This window comes from Peromyscus maniculatus, chromosome 23, assembly GCF_049852395.1.
Source record: "Peromyscus maniculatus bairdii isolate BWxNUB_F1_BW_parent chromosome 23, HU_Pman_BW_mat_3.1, whole genome shotgun sequence".
Classification (NCBI taxonomy): domain Eukaryota; kingdom Metazoa; phylum Chordata; class Mammalia; order Rodentia; family Cricetidae; genus Peromyscus; species Peromyscus maniculatus.
Window position 1 is genome coordinate 35,001,402 of NC_134874.1, and position 17,831 is coordinate 35,019,232.

Here is a 17,831-nt window from a genome sequence, read left to right on the forward strand (position 1 = left end):
ATAGAAACCCTAACTAAGACAGTATGTATCCAACATAATCACAGAGATCAATGGACTCAAAAAAGAATTTTACTTTTGGAACACCCTTTGGGCATGGATCTCTTACATAAACCAGCTCAGAAGCAGAATATCTTGTAAGGGTTTGTACATTTAGGTGTATTTGTTACAAATGCTTTTAGACCAGTATCCTCTATGTAGACATACATCACTGCAGAGCAAGCCCAGGTCAATCAATTCACCTTGCTAAGTGGAAATCTGGGACAGCCATGTGTCATGCAGTGGGGAAGAGCTGATCTGTTGTTCTACACTGAGTAGCAGCGTGCAGAGTCAGAAATACCTTTCTCTTTGTGTTCTGTCTTTGTGTCTCCTATTACTTCAGATGTGATCTTTTACCCATTTAACTAAAACTCACCCAACGCATGCAGACAGCCCCCCCACCATCTCCTTCCCATGCTACTCACCCTAGTTACCTCTGTGTCTCCAAAGCCTAGTGTAATAAATGTTTCCTAAGTCTATACAGAACCATAAACTAGTACATGAAGAAATTAACAACTCGACTTCTAGGCAACGAGAAGATGTTTTAGATAGAGACAGCAGTGGCCACTACCATCATGGAAAATGATACCTCATCACTTATATGTATATATTGAACACGGCATTATTCAGGGGAGAAAAATTAAATACAGAAAAAAATTAAAATATAGGATTAATATTAAACTACTGAAATGATATGCAGGTATAGAAAAAAGCATCGAAGGAAGTTTTAATATTCATTTCTAGATACTGATAGCAAAGTTTATTTCTCATCTTTCTGCTTTTTGAAAGTCACATGTTACATCTTTTCTAATAAGGCAAATACAGTGCCTTAGTTGTGAATTAAAAAATGATGCCTTTCCAAAAAAAATATAACAGGCACTCAGATTTGAGGCAGCAAAGTGCCAACACAGCAATCCGGGCACTCAGAAAGTTCTGCTGCCTCCTTGGCTGGTGTCTGGGAGTTGGGATCTCAGTTTATCTTTATATTTATATACACATGTATATGCAGTTAGATATGGTTCTACACAGTATGTATACCATATAGATACTTATAAATCATGAACATAACTATACTCATAGCTATGCATACCATACACATGCATGCCAATACAAAAAGTTTGTTTCTTTTTGATTTTTTGTTATGCCAATTTATTGTACATTTAATTCAATTTCAAAGTATATTTGTGTGTGTGTGTGTGTGTGTGTGTGCACATGCAATTGTGTAGATAAACACATGATCTTAAATGTATGAATGTGGACACATATTTGTGTGTGTTGTATGGAAACAAGCATATGTGCATTGTGGAACAACATGATGGTGCCCTCATCCTTTACGATGGGCTATTTGCACTATTACAGTGAGGTGGGGCATGCTTCATTCTGTGCATGGTTACAAATACTAGCCATCATTTAAGAGAATTGGTTAAAATTATTTTTGGTTAAGATAAGAAAAAAATGGATCAAATTTCAAGCAGAGGATAACTCAATGAATTAAATAGAAAAAGGGGTATTTTAAGATGTAATATGCTTATAAAAATTTAAAGGGTTAAGTATGTAATGAAAGATTGAATACATTCTGTATTTGACCTGGGGAAGTAGCTTAAGATATAAAAATATGGAACATTAAAGCTAAATAAGATTTGAATACAAATAAAGTTTATATGGCATCTAAGATAAAATGGTTTAAGGTACGAGAATATAAACAGAGTATTTAGGGAAAAAAGGAAATATATGAAATGCAACTTCATTTCGATAAAGTTTCTTTTTTTTTTATTTTTTGAGACAGGGTTTCTCTATGTAGCTTTGGGCCTTTTCCTGGAACTCACTTGGTAGTCAAGGCTGGCCTCGAACTCACAGAGATCCGCCTGCCTCTGCCTCCCGAGTGCTGGGATTAAAGGCGTGCGCCACTACCACCCGGCCCACTTAGATAAAGTTTATAATGAAGCAGAAAGCTAGCTTTCTGACTTTAAAAGGAGGATCTACCTAAAAGCTTCCATTGTGACCACAGAGGCTCAGGGAAATGGCAGCTTGGTTTCCAGTCACTTTTGGGTGAGGTAGGTAGCAGGGATGTAACAGCTAGACCATGTGACATCAGCACATGGACATTCTACTGTCTCCTTGAGAGCCCTGGCATTCCATGTGATGTCACCAGTGTTGTGGCAACACCAACTGTCATTGGGGCATTTGTGCAGTGTCTCGTGTTTCACCTACAGACATGCTGACTAGACTGAACAGGATTCTTGGGAGACAGGATGGCGAGCACAGGGAGATCAGAGGGAGGCAGAAGGAAGATGGCCTTCAGTCTCCATGTTATACATCAAGAAACAAATGGTTCTGGAGAAAGCGCAGTGAGTCCTGGTTAAGGGATTAGGAGCTCCTGAAGGAGGAAAGCTTCAGATGATCCTTCCAGGAAGGGTGCTTAGGAGGGGAGAGTTTCTGAGAAGCAATGGGCCTATCCTGGTCCTCTGAGTTCTTCAAGAGCAGACCCAGAATTGAGGAATTTGCATGGTTAGTTTGTAGAGAGCCAGGGATGGTCAAGTTTGAAGCTGCTCTGTTTAGGGCCCTCTGCTTTCACTCTGAGTGGGAAGGAAGCACAGAGGGACTAAAGAGGTTTCAGTTCCAGCCCTGCACTTCACCCACACTGTATTTCTTTTGGTGTGTGTCACTAATAACCGGGAGAGTAAAGTCCCCTGGCCAGAGCTAGAGAGTCTCACATTTTAAATAACAACCACTCGCAGGGCAGGAGCCACCAAATATTGCTGCATGTCAGTGACCCCTAAGGTTTCTGCGTTCCTGCCCTCTCACTAGCCAGTCCTCTTTCCTCTACCTTGAGTACAGGACTGGGACATGACTCTTCCTGTAAGTATTTGTTCTTGGTGACTGAAAGCTCACCTGGGGATGCCCAGTCCTTAGGTAGTTTCAGTCATACCTTTCAATGGCTGATAACACCTCTGCTAACATCATGATGGTTGGAATGTATTCTGCTGGAGGTTTTGGCAAAAGTTGCATCATTTCCTATGTGACTCATCATTGTTCCGACAGGACCCACATAATCCTTCACCATTCCCATACATGGTAACTGCCCAGTGGATCTTCTCTAATGTGCTTGTACACGTCATGGAACTGATCTTCCTTCCCCATTGTCCTTAGCTAATTTCTTAGCATCCTTAATTTCTCATCTTATTAGCTGGCGATCATCAGGATGAACAGCCATTCCTGGGTGGTGTGTGGAAAGTGAGTCTTGCTCTCCACACATGATGAACTATTGAATTAGAATGAACTAGATTCTAATGAGTCAGAGAGATCTCGGGATTGGAAGGAGGAGGTGCTGAAGGCCTTCCCCTGTGTCTCAGGAAAGGCTCCTGGAAAGGGCAGCTTGGCTTTTGTGAATTATGTAAGAGCTTGTTATGAGATAGGTAATGACCATTGGCAGTGGCCCTAACAGTCCATTCTCTGGAAATTCTATTGTACCCTGGAGAGCCTGTGGCATTTCCTGTGAAATCACCAGTGTTGTAGAAATGCCAGCTGCCATTGAGGCATTCACTAAGTGCTTATAGAGTTCACCAATTGACATGTTGATATGACTGATCACACTGATTGGCAGAGAAAGCCCTAGTTTCCTAAGAAGGAGGTGAGGCTAGAAATGAACCTGGGGTCCGGTAGCTGTGATCATGAAGCAATGGGCCTATGCTACTTATCTGGGTTCCTAAAGAGCAGATCCAAGGTGGAGGATTCCTGATGGTTAGTTGGCAGAGGGCCAGGATTGGTCAAGGCTGCAGCTGCTGTGCAGGAACCTGCTTCAGTTGATTCTGAGTGGCAAAGACTGCAACAGAAGGCACAGAACCACTAATGCAGGATCAGAATGGGATCTTGTTGCACTTTATATCTGATGTAAATATGAAGGAGGGAAACTTTCCATCCATGTACCCAGGTCTGAAACATTCAGATCGTTTTAGTCGTGGACACAGGTTATCAGGGCTGGGAGGTGAAAAGCACCAGGGACTCCTGGACTTTTTTGCATCACATCAGGTATGAGATAACAATTTCAAAACAACATGGCCGGCCTTGCTTAAGTCTATCAGGGCCAGAGGGGCTTCAGTAAGGCCTGAGGCATATATCTAGCCATAGTGATGGGAGACAGACACATGGCTTATGAGGCCCAGCTTATGGAGAGCTGTTCTGATCTTTAAGGGCTTCACTGGGTTCCATGCCTTTCATCTTCCTCAGGCCTCCTCTTGGGACTCCACATGATCTTCTTGGTTTATGCCATTTATCTGTACAAATTCACATGTGTTTGTGTACCTACAGGGACTGCTAGGAAGGCATCATCCACACCCTTCTTCCTCACTGAGCAGGAGCAGCAGCTGAACCAGGTGGATAAACTGAAACTTCAGCTACAGATGATGACCAATGACAGGAATGAACTGCGTGAATACCTGGCCCATTACAACAATGAGTTGAACAACAGGTATTCATCATGCCTTGTTCTCTGGTGAATGTCTTGACACTACTGTGTCAATTTCAGCAGTCCTTAGGTCACTGGAAGCTGCACCTGCAGGGTGACGTGCACAAATAAATTTTCCTGAATGCATCTGAGAGGCAGAACTGAAGCCTGTAAGAGTGAGATGGGACACAGGCTCTTCTGCTTCCTCCTTATGAAAACCAGAGCCTGTGGCCTGAATCACAATCCACAGAGAGGGGCAGTAGGGTGTAAGATCACAACATGCATTTCAAGAGGCCTTGGAAGGTGTTGGCTTGTAGGAGATGTTGGGTGCTCTGAGTTAAACCTGAGTCTCTGTATTTGACAAGATATTTTTGCTTGTTGCTTTGGGAGCAGCTTGAAGGGCCTGGTGGTTCTACTTGTTCCTTCTATGTGTGACTGAAAGGCGTGGTGTCCATCCCTGCTCCTCTCTGATCTTGTTCCTTATAATGTGAGATAATTCCACCTACCTACATTTCTTGACATCCTAACTGTGTGTGGATTTGTGCGCATGTGAATTGCCCTCTAAGGGGCCCAAACATCGCAAACATGGCAGTGGCAGGTTTTGCCCTTTTCACTTCCCTCTCCCTTGATAAACCATTGGATTACATTCCTAGATTTAGTTCCCAAAGTTCATTCCCTTTTGTGGACACTGACTCATTCTTGAAACTAAACACCAAAGTCCAACAATCAAAATTCATTACCTGCCTACACTTGCCAACCTGTCCAATCAGATCTAAGCAACTCACCCTAGCACAGACTCAAACTTTCTATTTCAAATCCCACTGTTGGAAAAAAGCCTGCTGTGTGTTGTCTGCCTTTGCTGATCCAGAGGCAGGCTCCCAATGCCATGCTTACCCTGCGGGGGAATGCATCTCTTTGGGCTGAGGATTTGGTGTCTCAGTGTGTTCTGTACTGTCTCTGAGAGTCTCCCTTACAGTGTGTGTGTGTGTGTGTCCCTTCAGATCGTGTGAGTTGGAGATTGATAGTAGGCCTGAGGATTTGCCTGTTTCAAAGATTTCAGGTGATATAAGTGCTGAGACCAGGGAGCTCCACTTTCAGCATTACTGTTCTCAGTCTTTGTGCTCACCCTGATGCCTCATTGGAATACCCTTAGGAGTTTTATAAAGCCATCCACATGGAGTGCCTACTCAAACCAATACTGACTATGAGTTCTGGATATCCTTGAAAGGACAAACCATTTCTATTCTAACAACAGTGGAAATGTCATCACAGATTTCATGTAGGCCCATGCCTGTCGGCCTACATAGAGAGCTAGTCTACTCCTCCAGGCCTACTGAGGAAGCTCATGTAGGTCTGTCTCCCTTACTGTTGACACCCAGCCTTTTCAGGCCCAGGGGCAGGGTAGGAAGTCTATTGCACATCAGGAGTTCCCAGTACAAAGGATTCAGGGTGTGACATCCAGTGGGCTAAGGTAGTGCAAAATACATCCTTAATTCTTGGGGTCCCTGAGGCCTGTATTCACAGAGTTCTTTGCTCCTGGGGCTATGCCCTACCACAGGCTGAATTCTGATCATGAGATGCAGAACACAGAGCCTAAGATGGATATGGCAGATGTGAAGAAATTACCCAAGGAAATTAGTGAGGCCTTGTACAAGTGTATGGAGCTGAGTGAGAAGACCAATATCTCCTGGTGAGTGCCTGTCTGGGTGGAGTCCAGAACTTGGTAAGGACGGCTTCTTGTTGTCTGAAGTTTCTCCAGTCCTGCCTGACCTGCTATCAGGAGGAATCTGTCCCACCTGCCTCCTGCAGCCAAATGACCCAAATAAACACACAGAGGAACACATTACTTACGAACTGTATGGTCAATGGCTTAAATTTCAGACTAGCTGGCTCTTTCATCTTAAATTAACCCAATTCTATTATTCTGTGTTTTCCCACATAGCAGCTGCATTGCCAGGCTTCTGGCATTTTGCTCCTTGGGTTGCAGCTGGCATTTCCTCCACCTCTGCCTTTCTTCTCTGTCACTCCTGGATTTTCCAGACTGGCTCCTTCCTGCTGTGCCTTAGGCCAAAGCAGCTTATTTATTAACCAATGTGTAGCTAGAGTTTTCCTACCTTGCCCACAGTCAGGACAAATCTTTGTTACCAGCTAGTCCCACAGCCGCTCAGACACAACCAAGAAAACACAGAGACTTATATTGCTTACAAACTGTATGGCCATGGCAGGCTTCTTGTTAACTGTTCTTATAGCTTAAATTAATCAATTTCCATAAATTTATACCTTGCCACATGGCTTGTGGCTTATTGGCATCTTCACATACTGCTTGTCATGGTGGCGCCCTGCAGTGTCTCCTTTTGCCTTCCTGTTCTTTCTCTTCTCCTCTCTGTTAGTCCCACCTATTCTTCCTGCCTAGCCACTGACCAATCAGTGTTTTAGTTATTGACCAATCAGAGTAATTTGACATACAGACTATCCCACAGCACCAATGAGAGCAATACATATTCACAGCATACAGAAAGACATCCCACAGCATCTTCTTCCCTTCTCCACCTTTGAACCAATGTGAGGGCTGAAGTTCTAGTCTGTTTACCTCTTAGCAAGCAGCCTGCCTTATAGCTCATGGATTTGTGCCTCCTAGACTGAGTTCTCCTAAGTGTGAAGAGTCGAAGAGCCCCTTCCAACTTTTCCTGGTCAGCTTCTGGAACCTCTAGACAGAAAATAAACGTTGCACCATGGTTTCTGTGGCTCTGGCATGAGGTTACAGAGCTGGTTTCCAAGGGACACACAGATGGAATGTATTCCAGATGGGTCTTCTGTCTCCCTCAGAGCATAGTTTCCCTCTACCTGCTCATGTTTTCCCAATACCATGAACAGTTAAGCACCAGGGTGTGTGTGCAGGAGGTAGGAGATCCAGTCTTCAAAGGTATATGGATCTCTTTTGCTGTCAGGGTCTTCAGAAGTAGTGTAAATCTTTCTGGAATTTGGCTATTCTCTGGCTTTGGACTGCACCTGAGTGATGCTTCCATGGCTAATGAGGGCTCCAGCCCAGGGCTGTTGGGGATGGGGACAGGGGACCTTGCAGGAATCATGGTATTGGGAGGCAGGAATAGCAGATGGAGGTGGAGCTCATCATTTTTGGTGATATTTCAGCACCCTCTACAGTCAGCACCTGAGTGAACAGACTCAGCTGAAGGAAAAAGTGAGAATGTTGCTAGAAGACAAGAAAAAGGTGCAGGGGGGGCAGATTTTACTACAAGAGCCCTGTGAGGAGGCAAAGAGGCTCTGTGAGGAGGCCCAAGGGAAGATGTATGACCTCTGGACAAGGCAGCTGCAGGTAGGTTGAAGCAGCAGGGCCAACCTGGCCACCAGTCTGACCATACACACACATATGCACACACCCATGTAACCATCTACTCACTTATCCAACAGACCCATCCCATCCAATAGTTCACTTCTGTGATCATTCACAAGTCTTTCTGGGAGTTAGCCTCTTAGAGCAAGCAAACCCTAATGCTCTGCTGGAAGCCACAGTTCATTGAGGGAGATGGGTCTATCATATACCACTCACCTGTTTGTAAGTATGGGAGGAGCCATGCTATGATGGAGCCACAGAGATCTGAGTGAGTCAGGTCAAGGGTCTGGGTCTCATTTGCTTGGCAGGGGTCATGTGAGATCAGAGGCAGAAACACCATGGAAGGAGGAATGCCCCCTGAAAAAGCCACATGACTCTGGCTCATAGATATATTTTTGGGTGTCGTGTGGCATTTTACCCACTTGTTCCCAGACTGCCATGGTGTTCTCTTTACTTGGCCAAGCTCTTGGTTCACAATTCAAGAAACTAAATTAACAGTTTGTTACTACTATTTGCTGTGAGTGGCATTGGCCAGTTCTCCCATCCTGGATCTTACATTCAGAAGCTCACTGGATGACCAGGGATCTGGCAAGGGCATATAACAGGCGGGGGTCAGGGTGGCACATTTGAGCCAACTGCATCAACATAGCCTGCAGAAACACAGCATGCTTCCCCAGGCATTTTTAGTCCAAAATTATGCAGAATTTTGGGACTCACCTATAACAGCTAGTGTGAGGAGAATTAATCCAACTGGTAATGTCATCCTCATTTTGTGTGATGTCCTCCTCACTGTGTTCTGATCACTGATGATTGAGGGTGTGTGTCTGTGTGTGAGTATGTCTGTCTGAGGGTGTATATACATCTGTGAGTGTTTTGGAAGGTCTGATGATGACATCGAGTGTCCTCTGTTGCTTTCTCCCTTATTCCCTTCAGCCCGGGTCTCTCACTGAATCTCAAAATTTCTGTTCTGGCTAAGCTGGATAGCCACAGATCTTTGGATCTCCTGTCTCCTCACAGTAGAGCATCCTGTGTTTTTCTGTCTCATCTCGTTGCTAAATGGTTCTTTTGGTCAGAAAGAGAATGGATTAGTTGGTTTCTCTTAATTTTTAAACATTTTTATTACTTTGGAATTCATACGTTTTTGTAATAAATAACAAAAATCAAACAATGGAGCTACTTTAAAAATAAAAAGTAGACTTCTTTTCTTTCATAGCATAAAGGTAACTTCCCAGGAAAGCTCTGGTTTGTCTACTGGCTTCACAGCATGGAACCTGACATTTTGATGCTCACTCTATCATGTATGTGTCTTTGTCTTAGGACAGATTCCAACTGATAGTTGGATGGAGTGCTGCAATTTAGAAAAGTGCTGTGGATGACCTAAGTAGCCTTGTACTGACTGACCTGGGGCTGTTTTCATATAATGTGCACTGTAATCTGGTCAAAAGTTGTTGGGCAATGACAATGGGTGACTTTCATTCTCTGGTTCTGTCAATGTCTTCTGTGGAGGAGTCTAGGTAAGTTTAGTGAGGAGACTATGATGGGTCAACTTGTATCTATCGGGAGGCTTCATGCCTCACCCTTTTCTCCAGTACTTGGTTTTTTGTGGTCCAACTCAGTTGTGCAGAGGTTGTTACTTCTCTATACGATCAGTGAGTCTGGTGATAAGAACTTCCCTGGGAAGGGAAATTAGTTCAGGCCAGGACAGAAGAGCGTGGCTGGGTCTAACAGGCTTGTAGTCTGCGGGGAGGACCCACTACCTTCCCTGGATTAGAAAAGGTGCTGCAACATTCTAGTCTTCTTCCTGGCCTTTCTGGATTCAAGAAAGGTGTGTGTTTGTGTTGTTTTTATGTGTGTGTTTGGGGAATGAGAATGTGTGTTTGAGCCTCTAAGTGTATATTCACTCTCTCACGGAACAGTGGAACATCTTTAAGAATGATGGAGATGGATTTCAATGAGAAAGTACTGTGCCTAATCTGGTTAGTACCACTTTGCCTAAGTCAAAGGACAGATGGAGCTGCCCATCACTCCGCATGTCCACACAGCTAACTACACATGCAAGGCCACAAAATTGATGCAAACTAAATGTTTTTCAGGTATTTGTAGAGGCAGAATCATTTTACTGCAAAGAAATCCTCCAGAGAAAAACAAAGTAATGGAGTCCATGAGGGTGACAAAGAGGCTACTGAGAGGCAGCAAAGGCTGCCTGTTGGTTTGTGTCCTTCTCTGCTCTGGGTGAAAGGAGGCTGACCACTGATGACTTCCCTGCATACTGTTTTGTTCTTCTCCTCATCGCCTGTTGCCATTTTCCTTTCACCTTTGCCTAACTTGGTTCAGCTAACCTGGTCCTAGGTGCTTGGCCTGGACTTTATTCTCAGAGAAATTCTGAACTGCAGAGGTGCTTGTGGCTGCATCCCAGCCCAGCAGAAGACCCACAGCTATGCTGAGGTGTGAGATGAGTCTGTCTCAGGGCACTGCTTAGGCTCACCATACTCTCAAGTACCCACTCCATGTTGTGTCTGCAGCACTCAGAAACTGCTTTTATTCCAAACTTCTTCCTCCTGAGTTAAAATCAGCCTGAAGAAGAATTGGGTGAAATGAGAATTCTCAGACATTGCTAGTAGTGTAAAATGGTGCAGCCCTGTGAGAAGCTATGTGCAATTATTCAGAAAGTGGAACTGCAGTCTTCAGGTGGAGCATTGATTCCAGAATGGAAAGTGGTGTCCACAGAGAATAGGGGACAACAGGGATTCAGCAGGACTCATCAGAACAGCCCAACTAGCAACTATTCAGATACCCATTATTGATGAGTACAAACATACAATGTGGTCCATGGGATATTGTGAAGTATAGAATAATATATGCAGTCATTTGGCTGTGAGTTAGTCAACATTCTGTTACTCAAAGAAATCTCTGACACAATCATCTTATTTGAAGGAAAGGTTAATATAGACTACTGATTATAGTGATTTTCTAGTTTTCTGAGCTCATTCCTTTGGGCCTAAATTGAGGCAACCTGTGGTACAGAGATCTTCTTCAGGAGGAAGCTGCCCTCCTAGGAGGCACTGGGAAGCACTGAGTGAGAGCAAGGGGCTGGTCCACTGCCATCCAGTGGTCCTGTGCTGGGGAACTAAGCCTTCAATGCACAGACTGGGGAACTTGCTAGGAGATCTTAGATTACAGATCAAGGATCAGGATTTCAAGGCAAGCACCACATTGACTTATCTGCCCACTGAGTTCTTCTCCAGATCAACAGGCATGCATATGTTATACAGACACACAGGCAGGCTGAACACCTGCACATATAAACTAAAAATAAACTGAAAAATGATCAAAACCGAGTAAAAGTACACAATCTTCTCTACATCCTTGTGCTCAAAGCATCCTGTGTTTCCTGACTCTAGGCTGGAATATGGGTAGAGAGGATGTAGGTTAATGAAAGGTAACTTTCTTCTTCCTGGTATCTCAGGCAATCTCTTCTTACTCTTATTAGTGTCATCTGGGAAACTAAGCATGGATGGAATTTAGTGTGCTTGCATGTGTGCATCCATATACATGTGTGTGCTGGAGATAGATAGATAGATAGATAGATAGATAGATAGATAGATAGATAGATAGATAGATAGATAGATAGAATGTGTGTGTATGTGTGCATGTTTATGTACATGGTGAGGAAGCCCTCCCCTAAAAAAAAATCTTCTAATGAACAGGAACATCAAAGACTTGAGGAAAATCTCCAGTCCCTGCTGAAGCAGAAGGAGCTGCTCACCAAGCAAAGGGACTTGGCAGTAAAGCTGCAGCATCACTTCACTGTGTCCCAGATGAGGTAGGAGCCCAGGCTTCCAGAACCAGGTGGATCCAAGTGGGTCCAATGTACCTGGATCTCCGTGCTCTTTGAGTTTTGTCAATTGGCAAAGCTGCCAGCCACGGGCATGAAAAGAACTCCTCAGAGTGTCATTGCTGGCTCAGTCAACAAGAATTATGACCAGGAAACAATATGCTCTCTCCGTGGTCTCATGGGGACTGTGTCCCCTTCTTCCCTTCTGAGACCTCTAGTATGCTCTGAGTATCTTATCTCTTAGATTAGATCTCCCCACGAAAATTCCCATGGCATCCAGAAACCTGGAAAGGAGGATCATTGATCATGAAGGAAAGTGTGTCCCCTGCATCTTTTCCATCAGGAACGTCACGTTAGAGAGAAGTGTCCACCCTTTGCAGATTTGCATACAGCACACTCCTGCTGACTGCAGGCTCTCTGCAGTGTTTATCAGTTTCCCATGAGAAGATTTACCCTGGTCATAAACAGAGTAGGCGCTGACAAGTTAATCCCATGCAGGGTTCTGAGCTGTAGGAATAACCACAGTCATCTCTGCATTGCTGTGTAGTCTCCACTAGAGGGCGGGCATAGAGTTTTCCAGGAGGTTCACATTCACTTGTATCTACTCAAGGCCAGCTACATCTTTTCCTGACCTGTGCCTCAGACCTTGACATATTGATATTTCTCCAAAATGATGTCTTTGGACGGTTGGAGAAATAGGATGTTTTTTTCTAATCCAGCAAAATGTGTATTTTCCAGTTTAATTTCTAGCAGTTTTTAAAAGCTGAGAAAAAAATCCTGCCCAGGTGCTCTCTGTCCCTTTTCCCTTAGGGAAGCAGGGAATGAACTCAGGTGAAAGGTAATATTCGATTGTCTAGCTGAGTAGAGCTGGTGGGGGCTCAAAAGCTGACATGGCAGGTCCCCACCAGGCTTGTGCCCCAACTGACTTCCTCCCCTAGGTTTGAAAACCTCCAGCAGGAACTGGAGCAGACCACAGCCCAGGAAGAGAGCCTCCTGCAGAAGGAGCTGCTGGTGCAGAAACACTATGTTCTAGGCAAGTAAGACATCATTGAGTCCCATCCCCAGCAGCCAGGGTATTCATGGGTTGTGTTTTCTTCCTTAACTTTCGTTTACTAGGGATGAATTAGCCCTGATTGTTCTTGACAGTGGCAAGCAAAACTGTTTCTGAATCCTATTTTCTTTACCAATTTTCCATGACAGCACCTCTTAAGAAAGCTGAGAAGGCTTGAAGAAGCCAGAGACACCTTGAAGGCATGACATTCTACACTCCAGGTTCACGGCCTCCTCAGAATTTGCCACATCTTTTCAGCTGTGAACTCACTAGTGAGGCACATATCAACCTACCATCAGGCGGTCCAGCCACAATCTGATCCACATCCATTGGCTCACTATTCCCAGAGAAAAGATTGTATCAGAAATAGTCTGAGATTCAGAGGACACAACACAAATTACTAAGAACCCTGACATCCATTAGCACGTGGCCCCAATGAGGGGCAAAACAACATGGAAGAAGACATGTGGGTGAGCAAGAGTTCTTCTGTCAGCTTCCTACCAAGGGCTTTGACAAGCTGTTTGCGTATGTGATGGAAATCTGAAAAGGAAGACTGTGGTAACATCACACTGCCATCCAGATAGACCACACCCAAAGCATAAGATTCTCAAGTGCAGTGCTGAAGCTGATGCCATGTCATATGCTAGTGTTGCTGAAGATAATTCACTGCAGAGTAAGCTATGTCCTCACCTCATTTGCTCTTCCATAATGAAATTCCAAATGATCCTGAAATTTGCTTAATTTTTTTTGTTTATATGTTGGGATATTTATGCTTTAGATTTTGGTTTTCTTCATTTTAGTTTAAGGTTTTGTTAATTTTTGTTATTGGGTTAATAGTTTGCTAAGGCTATACATTATATATAATGACTGCTGTTTTGAAAGACCCCATTGTGTAAAATGGATGCATTTTTATGAATAAAATCCAATTTCAGCTTCACTCTGAGAGTCTTCTTTAGTCAGGTGAGGTTTCACACTGCTGTAAACCCTGAACTCACAGGCTTGGATGTATCTCAGCCAGTTCCAGGAATCTTGGGCTGCACAAGGATTTCTCAGCCATACGTCTCAGGGCTATACAGGGGGATGGCACCTTGTATGCAGATGGAATAGCCTACTCCATGGATACCCACTACATAATAGAAAAACTAGACATGTTGTATCCTTGACATCATATATTTAGCTGCCAGTAAAGTGTGGTACACTGTACACACATGTTCACGAAATCATCATGTAGCCCAAATTAAAGGGAAAAACAAGTATTTGCTCCAGGCCTCTCTGAAATAAGAATATTCATTTAAATTGTATAAAACAAATCAGAAAATGAAACGAAATCTGCCTCTAGTTTTTCTGAAATATAACATGAATGATAACCAAGAAGAAGAGATAATTCCTGCAAGACATGTTGGGATATTTTGTGGTGCTTTTCTTTATACTTAAGGGTGTTTGGCCACCATGTACATGCAATTCCCACAGAGGCCAGGCGAGGGCAGATTCCACCTGGAATTTAGGTTAAAGAGGTTTGTTAGCTGTCCTGTGGGTCTTCTGAGACAGCAATGAGTGCTCTTCATGGATGAGCCATCTCTCCAGTCCCTGCAACTGACCTTGTCCTCCCAGCCATGTGTGCTGTCCTAGGTGGACTGGATCACTCCCAACCAAAAGTTTCTTGAAATTTGTTGGGACAGGCATGCTAACTGTCTTAGGCTGATACACATCCATGCAGGGCTCTCATAGGTTCAAGATCCTGCCCCAGTATCACTCACTGTCAGACTGGCACAGATTTGCTAGATCTCTTCTAGGTTGACAACATGAAAATAAGACTGTCTGATGAAATGCAGAATTGAGAAGACTGTCCTAGAGTGAAGGTGGGATGAGGAATCCCTCTTGATGGTCCAGAAAAGCAATGTTGGGAGGAACTTCATGACTAGGTGGAGTGGGTGGAGCCTGCATCAGGGGCCACATGTCTCTGGTGCAGAGTGATTCTGTGCAAGACAAAAAACAGGAGGAGGTAGTTGATGCTGCACTTTTACCACAGTAGATCTCAGATTATATTGAGAAAGTTCTTTCAAATGACTGATTGACTCTTGTGAAGCTCCTCTGGAATAGATCTCACTCCTGAGACTGAGAGTGAAGTAGAGAGTTCATGTTTAAAGGATGTTATCCCATGGGTCTCCAGACTGGAGCTGTCACATCACGGGTAAAAAGAACATTGTGTCCTCTGGTCTTCATCGGTGGGGCTGTGCCAGGTCTTGGCCCACAGAAGCCAAGACATCTGGTTTTTCATTCCTCACTTAAGCTAGAATCTCTCCATCTCATATAATTACTTGTTTAATTAGATTATTGTGTGTTCCATTTCAGAAATTTCAGACTTGTGTTATTTTACTTTCTTGCCCAGAAGCTATAGAAACCTAGTAGGCCAGCATCAAAGCATCATATAAAAAGCAGAGTAAGGGAATGTGACCATGTGGAATTTATAAGTGAGATAAGGCTGTTGTTAAGCCCAAACTACTCTAAAAGTCCTATACCTGTCTGGTGCATTGGTCAGGGTTTTATGGGGTAACAGAATGAATTTCTATAGATACAAAAGGCTATATTTTAGAATGACTTAGATGCTGTGGTCCAGCTAATTGAACATTGGCTGGCTATAATGGCAAAGTCCTCGAATCCAGGAGTTGCTCAGTCTACTATGCTTGATGTCTCAGCCCATTAGTAGTATAGTCTGGAATCCCAGGAAAGTTGGCTCCAGTGCCAGTGAAGGCATGGACTTGCTAGCAAGGTGAGAGAAAGCAGGTAAAGAGCAAAGCTCACTTCCTCCATTTCATTATATGGGCTTCCAGCACAAGGCCTGGCTGAGATTACAGGCGGGATTTTGGGGCTCAAAACATCTGAGTTATAGGTGTTTCTTTCCTCGTCAATATCCAGATAAAAGAGTATCTCCCTAATGCAAAGATCAGGACTACATGTGGATCTTCTCTCTTCAAATTAAGCAAAAGTACATTACAGGCATGCCCCTCCATTTTGGGGTTTTAGTTAATTCCAGATGTAATAAATGTGACAAACAAAAATAGATATCACATCTGCACCCTTGTCAACTTGACACACAATTATATCTTTTTATGTCATGATTAATTTCCAAATGTAATACAATAACCATGTCTTAATATTGCCTAAATATGATATAATTATTTCAAGTAGAACACAAAGACATTATGTATTATACCAGCTCAAAATTATGTCTAACATGATTTAATTATTCCTTGTAGTTGGAGTTTTCCTCTGTCCACCCAGCTCATGCAGCTGCTAAGACCCAAGTAAACACACAGAGACTTAAAAACTATATGGCTGTGGCAGGCTTCTTATTATCTAGTTCTTATATCTTAAATTAACCCATTTTTTATTAATCTATAAGTTACCATATGGCCTGTGGCTTACAGGTACTTTACATCTTACTTCTCATGGTGGCAGTGGCTTCTCTTGACTCAGCCTTCCACTCCCAGCATTCTCCTCTCTGCTTATCCTGACTATACTATACTTCCTGCCTGGCTACTGTCCAATCAGCGTTTTATTTATCAATTACTCAGAGGAACACATATACAGCATACAGAAAGACATCCCCAGCAATCCCTTACAACTGCAAGCACATTATAAAGTTAGAATAAGTGGCAATGTCCCTGGAGGGACATTCTTTTAGTATGTCAAATTTAAATATGATAACCATCAATATTCTCCCTCTTTTGGAATAAATTTGGTTTTATTTATTTGTTTATTTTTGTTTTTACACCTAACCAAAATTTCCCCTCTGTCCTCTCCTCTCAGTCCCTCCCCTACCCTCCAAACTTCCTGCTCCCCATCCATTCCTCCTTCTTTTTTTTCTCTTCAGAAATGGGCAGGCCTCCTGTGCATATCTGCCTGTCATGTTATATCAAGTTGTGGTGAGACTAGGCATGACTTCTTACATTAAGGCTTACATTATCTTTATTGAGAAGCAACAATTTTCCACATGAGCTCATGCGTGCCTCTTTACCATGGCCACAGTCACCAATGCAACAGCAAGGACTCTCCCAAGCACCACTGTCTCCTCCCTACTTCCCCTTTCTATTTGTGTAATATGTAGTTTATTTCATCTGGAGTCTGTGCTGTGTGTTGGTGTCTGTGCCCATTTCCCTTGGAAAGTGCCAATGTTCCTCAGGATATACTTGAGATGTAAGAGAAGCACAATAAATACAGTCCTCTATCAATATCCACATGTTATTTTTATTCAGAAAGGCTGAGCATAATCTAAGGCAGATTACAAATACAAAATAGCTTCAGCCAAACCTCCACTCAAAAGTATCCCCTGCTTCAACCCTAAAGAGAAACAGGTACCAACAGTCCCAGAATATCAATGTAACCAGGCTTAACTCTAACACAAAAACTGCCTGGACACAGCCACACCCTTAAAGTACCCCAGGCCAACATGGCTCCTGAAAAGGCCCATGCTAAGCATCTACAGTGAAAGTAGACCAGGATTAACCATTAAACCATGATGTCAAGACAGAAGTATTCCAAGGCCTAAGGATGAACCTGGTGAAGGCCAGAAAGAACGCCTACATTAGTAATGGCTTCCCTCACCCAGAAAGGCCAGTAACCAACACTAGGAATGAAAAGGCCAAACCTGACCTAAAAGAGGCCTTCACCAAAACCTGAAGCTGCATAAGCTCTGGTTCGGAGGAAAAACAGAGGTATCCCTGGGCCAGTCCATTAAATGGAAGAGCCAAGGGCAGAGGATAAGAAGGAAAAGTAACAAAATGAAATGAAACAAAAAGAAAAGAAAAGAACACCCATGCCTAACCATGACCCTGAAGAAGGCTGGCCCCATCCAAGAGGGAAATGAGTTCTACCCTATTCCTCAGAAGAAAAAGACCTGGCTCAAAGAAAGAAAAGGAGAGTATCCATGCCCCAACTTTACCTGGACTGAAGCCAGGGCCGTCACCAAGATGAGAATTTGCCTGAGCACACCTCTGACCCTGAAGAAAACTGGGCCAAACTAAGGAAGGACTTGGGCCCAGACCAATCCCTCAAATGAAAGAGGCCAGGGGGCAAAGCAGGAAAAGGAGAATGCAAGAGTGCTAACACTTAC

At 43.6% G+C, this 17,831-nt stretch overlaps 1 protein-coding gene and 1 long non-coding RNA gene across 4 annotated transcripts in view; one reads left to right on the forward strand and one right to left on the reverse strand.

Annotated features, from left to right (window-relative positions):
- LOC121826360 (uncharacterized) overlaps positions 1-17,831 on the reverse strand; it is a 151,094-nt gene that overhangs the window by 42,685 nt on the left and 90,578 nt on the right. The window lies entirely within an intron of this gene.
- LOC143270627 (uncharacterized) lies at positions 2,219-12,708 on the forward strand. Its single transcript, XM_076561287.1, has 6 exons — positions 2,219-2,384; positions 4,345-4,504; positions 6,039-6,203; positions 7,631-7,814; positions 11,540-11,655; positions 12,606-12,708. Exons 4-6 carry the CDS (start codon positions 7,686-7,688, stop codon positions 12,706-12,708), a joined length of 348 nt encoding a protein of 115 aa, XP_076417402.1. The 5' UTR covers positions 2,219-2,384; positions 4,345-4,504; positions 6,039-6,203; positions 7,631-7,685.